The following is a 22223-nucleotide window of genomic DNA, read 5'->3' as shown; positions in this document are numbered from 1 at the left end:
TATAGCTATGCAAGCAGCTGGGTTTGCTGAGAAAGAAACCAGCAGAAAATTTCAATCTTCTTAAACATTGCAGAACTTGAGGCAGTGGGTGTCTTTTTTAGCATGCAACTCAGGCTTTGTCTACACTAGCACATTTGTCACTAAAGTTTTATTGGCTGGGGGGTATGGAAAAAACACAAAGAAACACAAAAAAGAAACAAAAAAACACAAAGAAAAGGGCCATTGTGGACAGCATTTTATGAGTGGGACATGCTTGTTGGGGGTGGTTTAATTATGGCAGCAGGAGAGCTCTACATGGCAGACCTTACAGCGGTGCAGGGGCAGCGATACAGCTGTCCTGCTGAAATGTGTGTAGTGTTGATGTGGTCTCAGGCAGGCAGAGGGAACAGGTTATTTCACACTTGTGCAGAAATTTGAAGAGCCTTGAGTACCGCAAAAGAGAAAAACATTCCAAGGGTAAAAGTTTCAGCTGAAAAAAAAAAGGGAAGGTGAGTCCTTTGAAGAATTCCTAACAAATGGAAACGGAGAATCATCTTTCTCTTCTGGGGAACTTTCCAGGTTTCTACGCTACCCCATGGAATTGGTTATTGAAAGGATCAGAGACCTCGCTCCCAGTCCCTTTACCTACAGTCCTGGATGACCCTGAGGACTCCCCTTCCACTCTCTTATGTGGCAGAATCCTCATAACCCTGACAAGGCTGGGCCCAGGATTCAACCACTGGCCTTGTCATGCTCATTTAGGACAAGAGCTAGGGTGCTTTGGGGTGCTCTCTCTGCTCTGGAGACTTCTCTGACCCACTGATCATCGCATATATCGACAGATCTTTTGTCACAGGATATCAGTCACCATCAACATCTTCATGGCAAATCCCTTTTAGAGTTGGTAGGACAACTCCCACCTTTTCATGTTCTCTGTATGTATCTATATCTCCTCACTATACGGTCCATTCTATGCATCCAACGAAGTAGACTGTAGCCCACAAAAGCTTACACTTTGGTTCAATCTGTTTCCAGTTTCTCTTTTTTCATGATTGTTAAAGGAAAGAGGCCCAGGCCTGGTAAAAAAGTTGTTATGTGACACATGGCCAGAATGGGTCAAGCAGCTTGAAGGTTAATGTCACCAGATTCAGAGCCATGTTAGAAAGTATGCACATGGGAGTTAGGGCCATTCCGTGGGACATAGGCTAGAGCTGTGAAATGTGGGCTTGTATTGTTAAAGAATTGGACGGAGACCGTGACTGTGGTAGTCTATGTTTGCCTAGAGCTTGTTAGAGTTAACAATGTAAGCCAATGATTTCTACACGAGGGTATTCAGATAATTCTGAGATCAAAAGGAAATATTATTAGCTGAATCGTTGGTGTAGTAATACCATTTCTATATGTCTCTTTGAAGTTTCTGGTCAATCATCTACAAACGGCCTAATTGATAATTACCTTATCTTAATCAGGTAGTTAATTACCAGTGATAATTAGGAAATAGAAATTTCCTTCAAAAGTATATTTTCCATCCCAGGAACTGTCTAAAGGGCTCTTGTAACATGATGCTTTTTACCTCAATCCTGCTTAAGCTTCATCAGATTTCCAGTTACTCCCTGGACATACCTGGTATTCTCATCATCTCTACTATGAAATTGACTTTAGATCTTTAGAACATAAGAACGGCCGTACTGGGTCACATCAAAGGTCCATCTTGTTCAGTCTCCTGTCTTCCGACTGTGGCCAGTGCCAGCTGCCCCAGAGGGAATGAACAAACAGGGAATCACCAAGTGATCCAACCCTGTCACTCATTCCAAGCTTCTGGCAGACAGAAGCTAGGGACACCATCCCTACCCATTCTGGCTAACAGCCATTGATGGACCTGTCCTCCATGGATTTATCTAGCTCTTTTTTGAATCCCATTAGAGTCTTGTTCTTCACAATATCGTCTGGCAAGGAGTTCTACAGGTTGCCTGGAAAGAAATACTTCCTTTTGCTTGTTTTAAACCTGATGCCTATTGATTTCAGTTGGTGACCCCGAGTTCATGTGTAATGAAGAGTAATAAACAACACTTGCTTATCTAATTTCTCTACACCAGTCATGATTTTATAGACCTCTGTCATATCTCCCCTTAGCTTTTCCAGGTTGAAAAGACCCAGTCTTACTAATATCTCTTCATACAGAAGCCATTCCATATCTCTAATCATTTATGTTGCCTTTTTCTGAACCTTTTCCAATTACAATATATCTTTTTTGAGATGAGGCGACTACATCTGCATGCAGTATTCAAAATGTGGGCGCACCATGGATTTATATACAGATTGATTACCTCCATTCATGTCTGTATGTAAAATGATCGTTTCACCAATACTCGGTCACTTTTCTTTTCAAAAAATTTTAGTTTAATTAATAAAAAATGGGCAGAAACTGTGTATTTGGGTAGGAGCTGAAATATTCATTGACCTGGGAGGTGCTGTGTCCAATCCTTCGGGATCAGTAGAACTGTTTTATATGAGGAAGATTTTCAATACTCATCATCGTACTTGACTTGGCTGTGTGGGTGGCAGCCCAAAGTTGGGTGGCTTTAAGGGACCAGTGTTTTAACTTCGGTGTAAATCATTGTGAAAGATTTGTTCTTGCTGGCTGGCCAAATCTAAGTATTGGAATAATTACCCATTCTGGGGATTGTCAGCCCCATTCTTTGCAGTTTGCCTTTATTGAACAATCTCAGTTTGGAGACCCCTGTCACAGGTTGCTAAAACAATTCCTCTACCTTAGGCAGCACAAGAGGTACCCAAATCCAGATAAACACAATATAACATCTTCCCTCCATTTTCTACCTCAGTCATCATAAACATGTACGAACGGCCAGACTGGGTCACACCAAAGGTCCATCTAGTCCAGTATCCTGTCTTCCAACAGCGGCCAATGCCAGGTGCTTTGGAGGGAACGAACAGAACAGCTAATCATCAAGTGATCCATCCCTCATCACCCATTTGCAGCTTCTGGCAAACAGAGTTTGGGACATCACCCCTGCCCTGGACCACCGCTAATCTACCCCTAGGAATCTTAATACAATGAGAGTGCAGACTGACCACCACGGCACCTCCTGCTGGTCGCTCTGGGAATTAGCTCAGTCCACCTGTGGAGCGCCCTCTGCAGGTGGGGTCTCATCCACCAGCGCTCTGCTTTCTCCACCTTCTTTGGACCCACGTCGCTCTCTGGACCACGGTGTGAGTAATGTATCGGGGGGTAGCCGTGTTAGTCTGTATCCACAGAAACAACAAGGAGTCTGGTGGGATCTTAAAGACTAACAGATTTATTTGGGCATAAGCTTTCGTTTGTAAAAAACCTCACTTCTTCAGATGCATGGAGTGATGCATTGGCAAGTTACTAAGTGGGAGATGATGTGGAGTCTCGGAGTTTACAGCTCACATGAGAGGGATCTCACAACCTCCAGCTAGTTCTGGAAACCTCACATTCACCTTGAGAAGATGGTGCAGGATCAGGGTCCCTCTTCCTGCCATCCCTCTGCATCCCACCCAACGAACAGTCCCTGCCAGAGCGGGAGTCAATTTCCCTCTTGGTGTGATGGAGAGACCATGATTATGGAAGGGGAGTTAGGACTGCTGGGTTTTGTCTGTCATTATGCCATCAATCTCTGCGTGGTCTTGGCCAATTTACGTCTCACAGTGTCTCAGTTTACCTATATGAATAATGGGGATATGTTCATAGAGACTTTCCCTTTGTTATGTTTTCTGTTAATCCTTCAGAGAAAGGTGTTGCACAGGATGTTGATAGTTACTGATAAGGATTACTGATCTCTGACCTCTTAGCAACAGTCCTGTTTATTAGCAGAGTCTCTTTGTGTCTCCCCTCAATCTTCTATCTCCATATCTGTTTGTCTACTGTCTACCCATCTCTCCTGGCAATTTACAGGGTATCATTCCCTGTACAGATGTAGGTGTATCCCTTTTATTTTCCTTATCAATTATAATTTTTAAATATACAGAAATACACAGAGCAGCCCATTCCTCTGTGGCTCAGAAGAGAGTCCAAGAGTTCTCATCTCCCTTAGGGAAGGTCCCTTAATTACTGTTTACTACGAAAGCTGGATAAACAACACAGAAGTGCAGACCAGATTTTCTCTTGCCTGCTTACATTAAGGTGACGCTTCTCTGCTAGAGACTGAATGAACCCCACTGGGATTGCACAGAGCTATATTATAAATGGTGCACACCCCTGTGTCAGGTCTCAGCGTGGGATGTTGCTGCAGATGCAGGGTGAGAGAGGTGTGGGACACGACTACCTGAGGGGGATTCCCAGGGAAGACACTTCCATCTCAGAATTCACAGGTACCATCTCTTCCTGATGCACTCACCTGCTTTACAAACTCAGTGCAACGTGGGCGTCATGGGATACAGTGTAAGTTCGTGGTCCATTCCGCTCTGCACAGCCATTAAGCATCCCAGGGCCCTTGCCACAGGGGATGTGTTTGCTCCAATAGAACTGGCCAAAATGTCCTCCTTTGATTAGCATCCCTGCCCGTCCCAGCTGATGCCATTCAGCGTGGAGGTGGGTGTATTTCTGTGGCACAGGGCAGCATTCAGGATTAAAGGTGGTAGAAGTACAATCAAGGCAAAATTCTGATGCCATGGCCCATAGTTCGCTCAGGCCCCACTATGGGAAAACTCCCCTGGATAAGAACTGAGTAAAGACCTGAGAAGACAGAATTGTGTTAATAGGCAAAGACTGTCACCTCCTTCTCTTGAATCTCAGGGCTCTGGCTGTTAACTGGGAGGGCGTTGGGTGGGTGGGTGGGTAGGTGGGACTGTTACCGGATTTTAATCTGCTGGAGACCATGGAGGTGGAACAACACGGTTAAGACATATGTTCTCCTAGCTTCATTCAAGTAGTCGGCTTTACTGTCATTCCTGAAAGTTTCAAAGAACAATTCAGCTGTAAGCAGACATCCAGCATGGGAAATTTCACTCCCAATGCTTGAAGACTCGAAAACTCAGCTGAAACTGAGGTCTTCTCATTGAAGGTATCAGACAGCCTTAATTAAAGCTGGTGCCACCAAAGCCACCGCCAATTGTCAATCCATTTGTCAATCCCATTCAGCTTAGCTCTTCACTCCATGTCTGTGGCAAGCAGTTCCACAGACCAAATATGGAATATGTAATATGTCATATTATTAAATATGGATTGTGTCGTATGTTCAGACAGTAAATGGAACTGAATGTTCTCTTGTTCGTGTGTTATGAGACACAGTAAATGTAAATGCCTGATCTGCTTTCTTTATTGATAGATTCATGGGGTCTATGAGTAGAAGACACCTTCTCCTTTTTGTCCATCTGTTGTTACAGTTAGGAGGTTTTTCCTGAAATTTAATCTAAATCTGCTGTGCTGTAGTTTGAACCTATTGCCTGTGGTCCTGCTCTCCACGGCAGGAGAGAACAACTTTTCTCCATTTTTGTATGGCAGCTTTTCAAGTAACTGAAGACTTCTGTCATGTCCCCTCTTCAATCTCCTCTTTTCCAAACTAAAGACACCCTGTTCCTTTAGCTTGTTCATCCGGCTTGCACTGCATCCCTCGGAATATTAAAAAAAAAATCCACATCACTAAGAGATGAAGCTATATCTACCTAAGCGTGGTATAGACAGCATGAGGTTGAGGAAGGAATTCATCCACTGAACTAGCTACCACCTCTTGGGGGGGTGGATTGCCTACACTGACAAGACAACCCCTGCTGTCGGTGTAAGTAGTGTCTACACTGAAGCAGTAAGACAGAGCCTTTGTAGCATTTTAAGTGTAGACAAGCCCTCAAGAAGATCTTCTGGGAAAGCATCCACTCTGGGTCTGCAGACATGCAGAATTGGAGAATCCTCCATTTCTCTTTGCAGTGTTCTCCAGCGGTTAGTCTCCCTCAGTGCTAAACATTTGGCTCTTATTTCCAACTGGAATTGGTCTGACTTCAGTTTCCAGCCATTGGGCCTTGCTCTGCCTTTTACCGCTAGATTAAAGAGCCCAATACCTCTATATAAGATAAATAAATCAAGTTTTTTAAGTCTCTCTGTCTCTGACCAGCATTGTCACCCACCTCAAATAATTTCTGTGGGTCTTTTCTGCACCTTCTCCAATTTTTCCACATCCCTTTTGAAATGAGGACCCAGAACTGGACACAGTCGCTCACACCAGTGCATTTGCAGAGGTAAAATCCTTCCCCTGCTTCAACTCCCCACTCTCCTCTTTATGCATTAAAGGATTGCATGAGCCCTTTCGGCCACAGCATCCCACTGGGATCTCACGATGAGTTGGGTGTCCATAGTGACCCATAATACAGTGCCCTAGTCTGAGGATCAGGCTGGCATTTCCCGTTCCAGGATGATAACTCTGCATTACAGTGTACCAAAACATTTTATTTTGCACAGTCCCGGCTCACCAAAAGCTCCAGATCAATCAGTGTGCCTGCCCCGGCCTCCTCGTTGTAACCACTCTGCCAATGTTTGGGTTCTCCACAAATGTTATTTGCAGTGATTATCCACTTTCTTCAAGATCATGGGTGAAAATATTGAATAGCATCCAGCCTAGAACTGATCCCTGCAGAACCCCACTAGAAACATTCCCATTCCCTGACAATGGCTAGGGGGATGGGATAGCTCAGTGGTTTGAGCAGTGGCTTGCTAAACCCAGAATTTTGAGCTCAATCCTTGAGGAGGCCCCTTAGGGATTTGCAGCAAAAAATGGTTCTCCTAATGAAAGCAAGGGGGTGGACATGATGACCTATCAAGGTCCCTTCCAGTTCTAGGAGATTGGTCTATCTCCAGTTAATTCACAAATGGTTTCTGTGATCTTTTAGTTAGCTAGTTTTTATTCCATTTTATGTGTTCTCTACTGATATCGTAGAATGTTTTTTGTTTATCTGAATATTTTCCCCTACTAAATCTAATGTCTCAGAGAAATTAAGGTTTAGTGCATCTGCTCAGTTCCCTTCATCAACCAAACATGAACTCTTATATAATGAAAGAATTGAGATTATTTTACAAAGCCTGTATTCCATAGACCATGTTGTTGACTGGTATTAGTTATAATCCTAGCTGTTTTTTTCAATAATCCCATAACAGCTTTTGCATTGTTTTCTAACCTTGTCAAATCTTTTTATTTTGAAATTTCCCTTTTTTTTAAATAGTTTAATATTTAACAGAGGCCTGCCCTGTATTTGCCTCCTTTTTGAGATGGGAGGGTGTTCTGCTTTTGCATATTGTCTACTGCTTCCAAAGGAAATTTGTGGTTTATCAGTCGCTTTTTGTAACTCTGGTGTTTGTAACTCTACGTTTTTATTGTAGAGGCTGTTTCACACCCTGCTTGACTACTAATGGCCTGAAAAGTGTTTCATCGCCTGAGGTGATATGAGTATATCACACTGCTTCTTTCCAAATGCAGAACAAAACTATTTCTTGAACACATCTGCCTTTTCTGGAAATTTAAAAAGTTTCCTTTACCGTTCTAGGAGCTCACTTAAATATTTTCTAGAGTTTCTTTTTTTCTTAATATACTTAATAACGTCCTCTTTGTGATCCTTAACTCTGCCCAGCATGGATTTTTTTTTATATCTTTAGCTTCCCTGATCAGTTTTCAAAACTTCTAATTTGTATTGCTTGCTATCTATTTTTCTTTTCTCCCATGTGTTATATGTAGCTCTCCCCTGCCTAACTGCTGCCTTCACTTTGCCACTAAAGTGGGTTTTTAGCCAGAGTTGTCCACTTTCTTGACTGTGGAATCATGACTTTTTAGGGTATCCAAAACTCTTGTTCAAGAACTTCCAATGTTCATTCCCATTTTTCTGTCCAACTTTTCCTCACAATCAGTTTTTTCTGATAATTTGCTTCAGCTTTGGGGAATTAGCCCTTTTGAAGCAATAAGTGTCTATAGATATTATTGGGTGGGGACTCTTCCCTGTTTCTCAATTTGAATGTAATGTAATTAGCTCCAGTCTTTCTTTCCTTTCCTCAATCATATGCTCCCTTGTTTGTCTCTTCTCTAAACAGTCCTAGACTTCTCAGTCACTCTGCATAAGGCAGCCTCCCCGCTTCTCAAAGCCTAGCTCAGAATTCCCCTTTTTATCTGTGTGATGAACTGGGGCTGTTCTTACTGTGGCCAGTGAATGCTGAGTGGGGGTTGTTGGCCTGGGAGGACGATCTGCATTGGGGGATGGGAGACTGGTTGGAGGGAGAGTCGCTGAGCAGGTAAGGTGAGAATCCAGGAAGGGGTTGGAGCCACGTGACACCTCTTCCCCCGGAAGCTGAACAAAGGCTGGGGGAGGAGACGCTGGGGGGAGAGAGGGAGTTTTTGGGGGGTGGCTGGGGAATGGAGGGAGGCACAGATGGGGCTCTGACCCCCCAAGGGGGATGTGGGGCTCCTGGGACTCCAAGATGGACCTAATTGGGGAGGATCCTGTGGTCTGTGCCTGCAAGACCTGTCTTGGACTGTGTTCCTGTCGGCTAAATAAACCTTCTGTATTGTGTTACTGGCTGGCTGAGAGTCCTGGTGAATTGCATGAAGTGGGGGGTGCAGGTATCTGACTCCCCCACACTGCGTGACAACTGGTGGGAGTGGTGGGATTTACTGCACCCCGGGGACGTCGCTTCCTGCAGTAAGTGACTGGGGAGCAGTAAAGCAAAGGGGGAATGATGGGGACCAGGTGTGCTGAAGAGTCAGAGAGAGACGGTTTGAGGGGGCAATTAACCCCTGGGAGTGTGTGACCAGCGAAAAGGACTGTTGGAATAAGGGGTTCCCTCTGAGGACTGCAGGGAACAGTTTCAGGGGCGGAGGAGCTTTCCGCTCAACCCTGGGAGAGAGAAGGATTTTTGCAATAACAGGGTCCCCCGGCGGATCGCAGTAGCAGTCCCAGGGGCAGACGAGTCTGCAGCTCGACCCTGGCAGAGAGGGGGTGACATGAAGAAGGGCTGGTGCACGAGGGGTTTCCCTGGAACCGGTGGGAAGCGGAGAGCACAGGCCGGCGAGTGGGCAGCAGGAAGATGTATGCTAAACGCCTTAAGAGACCTGGTGGAGCTATGCAGGCAGAGGGGGCTGCGCACTGGGAGGTCAACCAAGGAACAGCTAATTGCCCAGCTGGAGGAGAAGGATCGCTTGGGTGAACCGAGCCCTGTCATGGAGGGAAGCCGCCCGGCGGGTGCAGCCTGGGCCCCGGGGCCTGACATGGCTGGGAGGGGCCAGACTGCTGCCGAGGACACCCCGAGACCCTGCCCACCTATACCTAGGGGAAGGGTTGGGGGAAGCCCAGCGAATACCGAGGCACCCTGACCCCGGCAGCCAACAGGGGATTCTCCCGGCGGAGCTCCCTGTCCCTGGAACGGATGCGGCTGGAATATGACAGGGAGGCGCTCGAGTTAAGGAGGCAAGAACTGAAGCAGGAGCGGGAGGAACAGGAGACAGCATCAGCATGAGGAGAACCAGCGTCAGCATGAGCTGGAACTGTCCCGGCTGAGGAGCAGCGGGGCCCTGGCTGCGGTGAAGGAGGGGGGACCCAAGACTACAAAGAGCTTTCATAAGAGCTTCCTGTCCCGGCGTAAGGAGGGGGAGGACATAGATACCTTCCTGACGGCCTTTGAGACGGCCTACGTGCTGCACAGGGTTGACCCTGCAGACACGCTCCAGTTCCTCACCCCCTTACTGGACTCCACACCCGTGGAGGTGTACCGCCGAATGAAAGGTGCGGAGTCAGGGGACTATGAACGGTTCAAACAGGCCCTGCTCCGCGAGTTTGGGCTGACTCCTGAGATGGTTCCGGAGTCAACATAAAACCCGTGAGGTCACATACCTACAATTGGCCAACCGGGCGCAGGGGTATGCCCACAAGTGGACAGCTGGGGCCCAAACTAAAGAGGACCTGCTTGACCTATTCATACTGGAGCACCAGTATGAGCAGTGCCCATCTGACCTGAGGCTGTGGCTGATGGACCAAAAGCCAAAGAACCCACAGCACATGGGCCAGCTGGCCGACAAGTTTGTGGACAGTCACGCAGGGGATAACAAGGAGGAGTCCCAAGGACATGGGGGTGCACCCGCATTTGCCCACTGAGGTGTTGATTGGGGGACCTGGAGGACTGGCCCAGCAGTTTCCAGGGTGCCCTGGTCATAACCCGTAGCCAGAGCCGGCAAGGAGCATGACACCCTGACAACGGGGAGGGTACCTTGCCCGAGGCACAGGATCCTAACCCAGTGGGGAGGGAACGCTCAGGGACATGACTCAGAGAGGCTGCAGCCTCAGACCCAGCCAGTGAGAAAGAGCAGGTCTCCATCCCTGTCCCAGCTGCTGAGTTCCAGGCCAAGTTGCAGAAATATCCCTCCTTGCGGAAGATAAGGGACCTGGCCGAACTCGGTGTGGTACAGACCATGGCAGGAGGTTGCCGGAAAAGGTTCCTGTGGGAGAAGGGGTTTCTGTACCGAGAATGGGCTCCCCCAGGGAAAATGGAGTCGGGGGGGGGATCAGGAGGCAGCTGGTGGTACCCGGAAGTATCGCCGCCAGCTGCTCTGCCGGGCCCATGACATTCCCCTCTCAGGGCACCAGGGAACCTGGCGTACCCAGCAGCGGCTGCTACGGAACTTTTACTGGCCTGAGGTCTTTACTCATGTCCGGCAGTACTGCCGCTCCTGTGACCCCTGGCAGATGGGGAGGAAGACCCGGGAGAAGGAGAAAATGGCTGTAGGGCCTTTGCCCATCATAGAGGAGCCTTTCCAGAGGGAGGCCCAGGTCAAAAGTGGGACTCTGAACCAAGAGAGCCCGAATCACAGCCCCTGAGACTGGAAGGCTGGGAGAAGACCCCAGCCCAGCTTGAACCCCAGGGGTATAGGGGTGGAAAAAGAGCACGGGACACATAAGCCTTCTCACATGCGTGTAATTCTCACCAAGGAATGGGAGGAATGTTGGGGCATCCTGGAAACATGGGTAGGTTCGAAATTCCCCAGATCACTGGCTAAAGTCACCCCGCTGAGTTCGGTCTTGAAGGGGGAGAGATGTGATGAACCGGGACTGTTCTTACTGTGGCCTGTGAATGCTGAGTGGGGGGTGTTGGCCTGGGAGGACGATCTGCATTGGGGGATGGGAGACTGGCTGGAAGGAGAGTCACTGGACAGGTAATGTGAGATCCCAGGAAGGGATGGGAGGCCAGGCAATACCTCTGCACTGGAAGCTGAACAAAAGCTTGGGGGGAGGAGACACTGGAGGGTGAGAAGGGTTTCAGGAGCTGGCTGTGGAATGGAGGGGAGCCCAGACAGGGCTCTGACTCCCCAAGGGGTCTGTGGGGCCTCTGAGACCCCAATATGGACCTAATTGGGGAGGATACTGTTGTCTGGGCCTGCAAGACCTGTCTTGGAATGTGTTCCTGTCGTCTAAATAAACCTTCTGCTTTTCTGGATGGCAGAGAGTCACGGTGCACCGCAGGAAGCCGGGGGTGCAGGTCTCTCACTCCTCCACACTCAGTTGTTGATAATTAATTTATCTGAATAATGAAAATGTCATTTTTCAATGAGCAAAGAGCAACCAATCTGCTTCTCCCATCAAAACAGCCTCCAGTAGTTCATGAACTGTCTGATATTCATATTGTCTCTCCATCCAGGCAGTTCCACTGCAATCATCACCCTAGACCCTGGGCAAATACAGAAAGTCAGGGGAACATACCGTACAAGTAGGAGACACCATTCTGCTTCGGAATTGTACAATTTCTCTCTTGCTCCATGTCAGATTCCAACACAACCGAATTCACCAACCCCTCCACCTTCATCCTGCTTGGAATTCCTGGCCTGGAGGCCACCCATGTCTGGATCTCCATCCCCTTCTGCACCATGTACGCCATAGCCATCTTGGGGAATTTCACTGTCCTCTTCATCGTAAAGAGGGAGCCGAGCCTCCATGAACCCATGTATTATTTCCTCTGCATGCTGGCCGTCACTGACCTGGTCCTGTCCACATCCACCATGCCCAAAATACTCGCAATCTTCTGGTTCAATTCCAGGGAGATTGAATTCAGTGCCTGCCTTGCCCAGCTGTACTTTATTCACTGCTTCTCAGCGATTGAGTCTGGAATCTTTGTGGCCATGGCTGTGGATCGGTACGTAGCCATCTGCCATCCCCTGAGACATTTCACCATCCTGACAAACCGCATGGTGGTCAAGATTGGCCTGGCTGTCGTGCTGCGTGTCAGCTTGCTTGCACTACCCTATCCCTTCCTGGCGAGGCGGTGGCCATATTGCAGAACCAACATCATCCCCCATACACACTGTGAGCATATGTATGTGGTGAAGCTGGCCTGCTCCGACACCCATATCAGTAGTTACTATGGCCTATTTGTGGTATTCTGTGGTATTGGACTGGATGTGTTTTTTATTGCTGGGTCCTATATCCAGATCCTCAGGGCCATCTTCAGCCTCCCCACAAAGGACGCCCGGCTCAAGACTTTTGGGACCTGCAGCTCCCACCTCTGTGTCATCTTAGCCTTTTACATCCCAATTCTCTTCTCTTCCTTCACATCCCGATTTGGGCACAATTTACCCCGTCATTTTCACGTTTTTATTGGCAACATGTACCTCCTGGTGCCCCCCATGCTAAATCCCATCATCTACGGGGTGAGGACCAAACAGATCCGGGACAAGACGCTCCAGATCTTTACTCATAAAGGGACAAAAGTTTTCTCCTGGTGCTCTTAGGTCTGAGACCTAGGTCCATGCAGACCTGGCTGGTGGCATGGTGCCGGGTCATCTCCCCTGAATCACTTACTGGGCAGTCAAAGAGACATTAAACCCTTTCCTGGTTTTACTGAGCTTTCTCAGATTGACGTACTATGGAATTGGTGTACATACAACTCATTAACACATAGGTTTGCCACCTTTCTAACTATAATTCTAATTGTAACTGGACACCTTTTAAACCTGGACACTTGCCCCTTGCCCCACCTTTTCCCCCAAAATCCCCACTGCTGCTACACATCTTCTGTCATGGCTCCACACACTTCTGGGCCTTTCCCCTCAAGGCTCTGCCCCTGTTTACCACTCCTCTCCACTCCCCCATCACTTTCTGGATCATCTATGTGATGGGGCCACAACCGTGGTACCCATAACCCACCCAGCAATATCGTCAATGTATCTAACCACACACTCAGCCCAGAAGAAAAGTCTGTCCTATCTCGGGGACTCTCTTTCTGCCCTGCCACCCCCACCAACATGATACAGTTCTGCGGCGATCTGGAAGCCTACTTTCGCCATCTCCAACTCAAAGAATACTTTCAGGACAACACTGAACAGCGCACTGATACACGGTTACCCTCCCACCAACAGCACAAGAAGAAGAACTCCACATGGACTCCTCCTGAGGGTCGAAATGACAGTCTGGACCTATACATTGAATGCTTCCGCCAACGTGCACAGGCAGAAAATGTGGAAAAACAACATCGCTTGCCTCATAACCTAAGTCGTGCAGAACGCAATGCCATCCACAGCCTCAGAAACCACCCTGACATTATAATCAAAGAGGCTGATAAAGGAGGTGCTGTAGTCATCATGAACAGGTCTGACTACCAAAAGGAGGCCGCCAGACAACTCTCCAATACCAAATTCTAAAGGCCACTTCCTTCAGATCCCACTGAGGAATACACTAAGAAACTGCATCATCTACTCAGGACACTCCCTACACTAACACTGGAACAAATCAACATACCCTTAGAGCCCTGACCAGGGTTAATCTATCTACTACCCAAGATCCACAAACCTGGAAATCCTGGATGCCCCATCATCTCGGGCATTGGCACTCTCACTGAAGGACTGTCTGGATATGTGGACTCTCTACTCAGACCCTATGCCACCAGCACTCCCAGCTATCTCCGTGACACCACTGATTTATGAGGAAACTACAATGCATTCGTGACCTTCCAGAAAACACCATCCTAGCCACCATGGATGTAGAGGCTCTCTACACAAACATCCCACACACAGATGGAATACAAGCAGTCAGGAACAGTATCCCTGATGATGCCACAGCACAACTGGTTGCTGAGCACTGTGCCTTTATCCTCACACACAACTATTTCAAATTTGATGACAATATGTATCTCCAGATCAGTGGCACCACTATGGGCACCTGCATGGCCCCACAATATGCCAATATTTTTATGGCTGACCTGGAACAACGCTTCCTCAGCTCCCGTCCACTCATGCCCCTTCTCTACCTACACTACATTGATGACATCTTCATCATCTGGACCCATGGGAAGGAGACTCTGGAAAAATTCCACCATGATTTCAACAGCTTCCTCCCCACCATCAACCTCAGCCTGGACCAACCTACACGGGAGGTCCACTTTCTAGACACAACGGTGCAAATAAATGATGGTCACATTAACACCACCCTTTACCGAAAACCTACCGACCGCTATGCCTACCTTCATGCCTCCAGCTTCCATCCCGGGCACACCACAAGATCCATTGTCTACAGCCAAGCACTGAGGTACAACCACATCTGCTCTAACCCCTCAGACAGAGACCAACACCTACAAAATCTCCACCAAGCATTCTCCAAACTACAGTACCCACACGAGGAAATAAAGAAACAGATCAACAGAGCCAGACATGTACCCAGAAGCTCCTCCTGCAAGACAAACCCAAGAAAGAAACCAACAGTACTCCACTGGCCATCACATACAGTCTCCAGCTAAAACCCCTCCAACGCATCATCAGGGATCTACAACCCATCCTGGACAATGATCCCAAACTTTCACAGGTCTTGGGTGGCAAGCCAGTCCTCACCCACAGACAACCTGCCAACCTGAAGCATATTCTCACCAGTAACTGCACACCGCACCATAGTAACTCTAGCTCAGGAACCAAACCATGCAACAAACCTCGATGCCAACTCTGCCCACATATCTACACCAGCGACACCATCACAGGACCTAACCAGATCAGCCACACCATCACCGGTTCATTCACTGCACGTCCACCAATGTAATATACGCCATGATATGCCAGCAATGCCCCTCTGCTATGTACATCAGCCAAACAGTCTCTACCGAAAAGGATAAATGGACACAAGTCAGATATTAGGAATGGCAATATACAAAAACCTGTAGGAGAACACTTCAACCTCCCTGGCCACACAATAGCAGATCTTAAGGTGGCCATCCTACAGCAAAAAAACTTCAGGACCAGACTTCAAAGAGAAACTGCTGAGCTTCAGTTATCTGCAAATTTGACACCATCAACTCAGGATTAAACAAAGACTGTGAATGGCTTGCCAACTACAGAACCAGTTTCTCCTCCCTTGGTTTTCACACCTCTACTGCTAGAACAGGGCCTCATCCTCCCTGATTGAACTAACCTTGTTATCTCTAGCTTGCTTCTTGCCTGCATATATATACCTTCCCCTGGAAATTTCCACTACTTGCATCCGACGAAGTGGGTAGTGACCCACGAAAGCTCATGCTGCAAAACGTCTGTTAGTCTACAAGGTGCCACAGGATTCTTTGCTGCTTTTACAGATCCAGACTAACACGGCTACTCCTCTGATACTAGACATCTATGTGAAGGGTTTCCCCTTGGGATGCCACCTAGAACTGAGATACAGCTGACCCATCTGTCTCACCAATCTGGGTTCCCTCTTGCTTTGTAATATTGTGATAAGCTGAAACCCTCCAACTTGCCTCACCTCCACATCTATGGGCAGGAACCACCCCCAGATGTGTTCACAACTGCCCAGGCCAGCCACTCATGAAACTGCAGTAGAGAAACTACAACCACAATACTCCCAGATGCCCAGCCTAAGATCCCAGACCTCTACTGTCCTGCCCTGGTGAAAACCCGACCAGCATGAATTTATTACCCAGTCCACCATTTCTACAAAGGAAAGCGGATGTGCACTGACTTTTGTGCATGGGCTGAAATCTTTCCCCGTTGCGCTTCAAACAATTCACTGTGGTAAAATATAAAATCAGGGTGTTTAGCTAGAAAGAGAGAGAGCTTTTAAATGATTATCGGAGAAAGGAAACAGATCCAAGTAGATTATCATAAGAAACAACACTAAACCACAACTAAAGCTTAATGTGTTAGTTAGTGTTTGAATCCAGCAGTGTCTCACCCAGTTAGGGCGTACGAGCAGGTTATCTTTCTCAGGCAGCCTGACTTCTTTCTGCCTGGGATGAGCATTTGCCCCCCTGTTCTGTCTTTTTCCTCTGGTACTTTCAGGTGTGTCGTTATGGGGAGAATGACAACTCTGTCATCCTGTTATTTCTCCCCTTTATGTCTTCTTCCAAATTGCTAGAAAGCCCTTTGCTATAACCCGGGTCAAACAGTATGTGATTCTTTTGGTAGCAGCATCCTAGAAATAATAACGTTTTGTATCGGTGACCCCTTTCACCCAGCAAGCCTCTGAGTGTGACCCCCTTGTAAACGAAAAACACTTTTTAATATATTCACTGTTAGAAATGCTAGGGGCTAAGTGGGGTTTGTGGTGGAGGTGACAGCCCAGGACCCGCCATGTAATAACTTTGTGACCCTCTCAGGGGTACCAACCCCCAGGTTGAGTATTCTTCTCATTCCAAAAGTTTGTGTGCTTGATCGAGCGCTCATAATTCTGTGGTTCATAATTCTAAGGTTCTACAGTAGACACTGTTTTACATCCTCCTTAACAGCTAATGGACTGGAAAGTGTTTCATCATCTCGTGGAATATGTATTTAAATGGAATCAATTACATACAATAATGACAAAGTCCTTGGTTCATGCTTGTAGTAGTGATGGAATCAATTGCAGGTTCAAATCAAGTCTCTCGAGTACATTGACAGCTGGGATGTGTCATTCAGTCCAAGAAGGAGATGAGGCATCATAGAATCATAGAATCTCAGGGTTGGAAGGGACCTCAGGAGGTCATCTAGTCCAACCTCCTGCTCAAAGCAGGACCAAACCCAACTAAATCATCCCAGCCAGGGCTTTGTCAAGCCTGACCTTAAAAACGTCTAAGGAAGGAGATTCCACCACTTCCCTAGGTAACCCATACCAGTTCTTCACCAACCTACTAGTGAAAAAGTTTTTCCTAAAGTCCAACCTAAACCTCCCCCTCTGCAACTTGAGACCATTACTCCTTGTTCTGTCATCTTCTACCACTGAGAACAGTCTAGATCCATCCTCCTTGGAACCCCCTTTCAGGTAGTTGAAAGCAGCTATCAAATCCCCCCTCATTCTTCTCTTCTGCAGACTAAACAATCCCAGTTCCCTCAGCCTCTCCTCATAAGTCATGTGCTCCAGCCCCCTAATCATTTTTGTCGCCCTCCGCTGGACTCTCTCCAATTTATCCATCTCTGCAGATCCAGACTGGATGTTATTCTGGAAGATCTGCTCGAGGCTAGAGTGGTGCTGCTGTAGCACATCAGTGTAGACACTGCTAACACCAATGGCTGGGGTTCTACCGCCAGTGAGGGCAATCCCACCTCCTCCTAAAATGAAAAAGGAGGAGGAGACAGTTTCTGCATTCACACACAGCTGGCTCCTGAAATCTTTACTCAGTTCTGACTGCAAGTGGGGGTTTCCTCATTGGGGACTGAGGAAAGTATGGGTCACAGCCTCAGAATTTGGCCTTGTCTTGTAATTCTAGTAAAACCTTTCATCCTGAAGGCTCCAGTGTGCCACTGAAATGCAGCCACCTCATGTCTGGCAGCCAGTCAGACTGGTGCCCCAGCGAAGGGTGACATTTTGCCCTGTGAGAGAGACAAAATTCATTCCCTGTGGCAGGGGCAATGGGCAGTTTAAAGGATGTGAAGAGCATAAAGGACACAGACTTACTCTCTATCCCATCACATACATGTTACACTGGGTTTGTCGAGCAGGTGAGCTCCTCAGCAAGAGATGGTACCTGTGAATCCTGAGATGGAAGTGTCTCCCTGGGAATCCCCCTCAGGTAGCCGTGTCCCATGCCTGTCTCACCCCAGCATATGTAGTAGCATCCAATGCTGAGGGCCAACACAGGGATGTGCATCATTTATAATATAGCTCTGTGCAATCCCAGTGGGGTTCACTCAGCCTCTAGGGGATTAGCAGCATCTGGATGTTGTGGAAGTAGAGCAAGGACTGACAGGGATTTCAATGCATGCCAGTCTCTGTTAGCAAGAGTCAGGCTAGCGGTAACCCTAATAATGTGAGATTTGTAGAACTGAGGATTGTGTGAAGTGAGTGGGAAAGAACTGTGGGAGAAGTCGTTGCGACCTTGTGTCGATAATAAGGAATGTAAATTGGCGTCTAAATAGAAGTGAGAGAAATAAGATAACAAAATAGCCTATGTATAAACAAAATGCAGCTGTTGCTCATTATTGTAGGTAACAAAAAGTATAAATGCTTGCTGTCATTGTTTACTTGGAGAGAGACTTGCCTAGGAGGGGGAAACCCTGTGCCCTAGCGCACTCCCTCCCTCTATGCAATTGTAAAGAGAAAATAAAGTATCTGACTCTGCTGCACCCAACCTAAAAGTGAGATCTAAGTTTTTCTCCGAAAATTTTGGGGGCTCGTCCAGGATGGCAACGCCTACTGAGACACAGGCTGCTGCTACGGATCGTTCCCCTTCGAACCCCATGGTGCCACTAGAAAGGTATGAGACCTTTTGAAATCTCTATTGGGGTTTCGGAGGAGGACTGTCCGTGGGGCTGCTGTCCCTGTTGGCCTCACGCCATCTGAACCTATTGACTGTGCAGCAAGATCAGATGCAGAGCGGTGCTGGGGAACTGTTTCGCCACCCCCAATAAGTTTAGTTTATTTGGAGCTGGGGACTTAGTTTTGCCACCCCCAATAAGGTTAATGCACCAGTGCTGAGGGGTTTTGAGTACGGACGTAAGGTATAGATGCATCGTGGTATTTAGAAATAGAGGCCTTGGTGTGTGTACACCAGTGTGAATGGCTGTTACCAGAAGACGCCCAGAGTTTTCTGCAAACCAAAAGCTTATGACCAGAAATATTCTAACGCAAGCCCGCTAACTAGAGGATCTGTAGAAGATCCGACCCACGGGGGCTGACTTGGCCTGGCATCGTCCGACAAGGAAGCTAACTGGGTCTAGGAGCGCGTGAACCCATCTTCCCTCCCCCCTTCCTTTCCGTGTTGGCTACTGACAGTCTGATCATCTCACTGGACGCAACGAGAGTAAGCGGCGCCGTCTCCCTGAGACTAGCCGACGCTCTTTGCTGAAGGGAGGTGTAGGAGGGTCGTGGGCATTCTCGTTAGTCTCTCCTGTGTGAGTACCCTGTATGGAGAGATCCTTAGTTTATGTGCCACTAGCGCAGACAGGGCACCCTCCCTGTGTGTGTAAGTGGAAAATGGGGGAGGGACAGTCTAAACATTCCACCTCACCCCCTAAGGGTACCTCAGCATATTATATGTACGTACATTATGGTCCTAAAACATGAAGGTATTTAGAGAACTGGAATCTTTACACGCATGAAAATCCATCTAAACAATGCCCACTAGAAGGTACCTTCTATCAAGATAAGATCATACATCTAAGAGGAGCTTTTAATCACCAAAAAGCCTCTCACACAGTGGGAGCAATTTCTCTATTGAGGAAAGGAACGGGTTAATTTGAAATTCAGCTTGGCCCAGAGATAAAGAGAAAGTTGCTCTGCGTTCAAGGTCAAGATTCAACGCAGACTATGCTAAATACAAAGGAAAACTGCTTTCAGCCCCAGGTGGCTGTGAAAAAATGTAGACAGAGACAAACCAAAGGCAATACAAGTTACAGAACTGAGATTACATTTGCAAATCTTAACTGTCCAGTGAGATCTAACAGTGTGCCTTTGCGACCCCGGAGCCGGTGTGGCTTGGTGACACTCGAGAAGTCACAGGCAGCCGACCTGGACTTGAATCTCTGAAAGAGACGCCGCAGCAGACTCCAGGGTGTAAAAGAACAGCCCTCCCAAGAGCGGAAGCATGTTGGAAATTCTGGGCAAGCTGTATACGGGATAATCTCCCGTCCACCTCTTCCCCTTCACTGAACATTATACACAGACATGGCCAGTCTGGACGTACGTGTGTGAGTATTAAAGTGGCTTAGGGCTTGGGGCATTAATGTTTTTCTGAGTGATGTGGGAGCGTTCCCATCCCTCTCTGTTGTTGTTTTATTATTTTATTAATGAAGCTTTAAAATTCAATCATATGGTGTGTTTTCTTTATCGTCCCCCAACAATCCTGTAGTGTCAGCCTGATCACCTGATACAAGGGATCGATTGGTAACAGAAATTTGTCACAGTTTGGTGGGCAATTGAGAATGGGGGAGGCCTGCAGAATTTACACCATCTATTTATTTTACTCTTGTTATTTTATGTTTGCTTTGCTTGGTACTGTTGGTGTTATATGCTGAGGATTGCATGATTAAAGGTGTGCCCATTCTCAGCCGCAGTAAGTCTGAGAATTGGAGAGGGGTTTAGCATTCCTCTCTCCACCCCAGTTGACCAGGAAGGGTGGCAGGTGGATCTACCCCAGCCGTAGCAGGACTGGGCAATAGAGAAGTTGGAGAAAAGGGAAGAGATGTGTACTTGATAACTAGAATTGAGCAATTAAGAGCATAGATCATGAACCAGGCAGCAACTCAAACCTATGCCCAGGGCAAGTTGCAGGTCTTGAGACAGGACTTCCAGATATAAAAGGAAGCCCTGGCTAAGCAAGTACCGGTCTTTCAGGGACTTGTCAAAATTTAATCAATTGTGCTCAGCATATGCCATAACAGCAGTATGTTTGCCACAAGAGGAAATTGAATAGCTAAATGCCAATCGGCCATGCATTCTGTCCAGGTGGCAAGCCTCACGAGGGAGGACTCAGTAGCCTTGTGAGTAAGAATGTTTAAGGGAAGAGACCAGGAAGTGTGGGGGCTAGGTGAGAAGCCCACCCTCCTAGCTAAACTGGTAGTGGAACAAAGCCGGTGTCCATGGAAGGGACTGTTCAGCGAGGAAAGCAGGATTGGGCCCAAGCAGGCAGGCAACAGCCAGAGAGATTGGAAAACAAGTCGGAAAAGGGGGGAGCAATAGCTCAGTGGTTTGAGCATTAGCTTTCTGAACTCTGAGTTCAATCCTTGAGAAGGCCACTTAGGGATCTGGTGCAAAATAAATCAGTACTTGGTCCTGCTAATGAAGGCAGGGGGTTGGACTCAATGACCTTTGAAGGCCCCTTCCATTTCTAGGGGGTGGAATATCTCCCATTTTTATAAATTTTGAGGGCATAGCGGAAGCAAGGAGTAAGTAAGTATGAGCATGGGGATTTCAGAGCAACCGCATCTAACCCCTCTGACAGAGACCAACACCTACAAAATCTCCACCAAGCATTCTCAAAACTACAGTACCCGCACGAGGAAATAAGGAAACAGATCAACAGAGCCAGACATGTACCCAAAAGCCTCCTACTGCAAGACAAACACAAGAAAGAAACCAACAGGACTCCACTGGCCATCACATACAGTCCCTAGCTAAAACCCCTCCAACACACCATCAGGGATCTACAACCCATCCTCGACAATGATCCCACACTTTCACAGGCCTTGGGTGGCAGGCCAGTCCTCGCCCACAGACAACCTGCCAACCTGAAGCATATTCTCACCAGTAACTGCACACCGCACCATAGTAACTCTAGCTCAGGAACCAATCCATGCAACAAACCTCAATGACAACTCTGCCCACATATGTACACCAGCGACACCATCACAGGACCTAACCAGATCAGCCACACCATCACTGGTTCATTCACATGCACGTCCACCAATGTAATATACGCCATCATATGCCAGCAATGCCCCTCTGCTATGTACATCGGCCAAATTGGACAGTCTCTACATAAAAGGATAAATGGACACAAATCAAATATTAGGAATGGCAATATACAAAAACCTGTAGGAGAACACTTCAACCTCCCTGGCCACACAATAGCAGATCTTAAGGTGGCCATCCTGCAGCAAAAAAACTTCAGGACCAGACCTCAAAGAGAAATTGCTGAGCTTCAGTTCATCTGCAAATTTGACACCATCAGCTCAGGATTAAACAAAGACTGTGAATGGCTTGCCAACTACAGAACCAGTTTCTCCTTCCTTGGTTTTCACACCTCTACTGGTAGAACAGGGCCTCATCCTCCCTGATTGAACTAACCTCGTTATCTCTAGCTTGCTTCTTGCTTGCATATATATACCTGCCCCTGGAAATTTCCACTACTTGCATCC

At 47.5% G+C, this 22223-nt stretch overlaps 1 protein-coding gene across 1 annotated transcript; it reads left to right on the top strand.

The window, feature by feature from the left end:
* Positions 1 to 11738: 11738 nt before the first annotated feature.
* Positions 11739 to 12707, top strand: LOC123362847 (olfactory receptor 52R1-like). The gene has a single exon (XM_045003353.1). The coding sequence runs from the start codon at positions 11739 to 11741 to the stop codon at positions 12705 to 12707; it is 969 nt and encodes a 322-aa protein (XP_044859288.1).
* Positions 12708 to 22223: the final 9516 nt, after the last annotated feature.

The sequence above is a fragment of the Mauremys mutica genome, chromosome 1 (assembly GCF_020497125.1).
Source record: "Mauremys mutica isolate MM-2020 ecotype Southern chromosome 1, ASM2049712v1, whole genome shotgun sequence".
Taxonomy (NCBI): domain Eukaryota; kingdom Metazoa; phylum Chordata; order Testudines; family Geoemydidae; genus Mauremys; species Mauremys mutica.
This window is presented reverse-complemented; position numbering and strand designations above follow the sequence as displayed.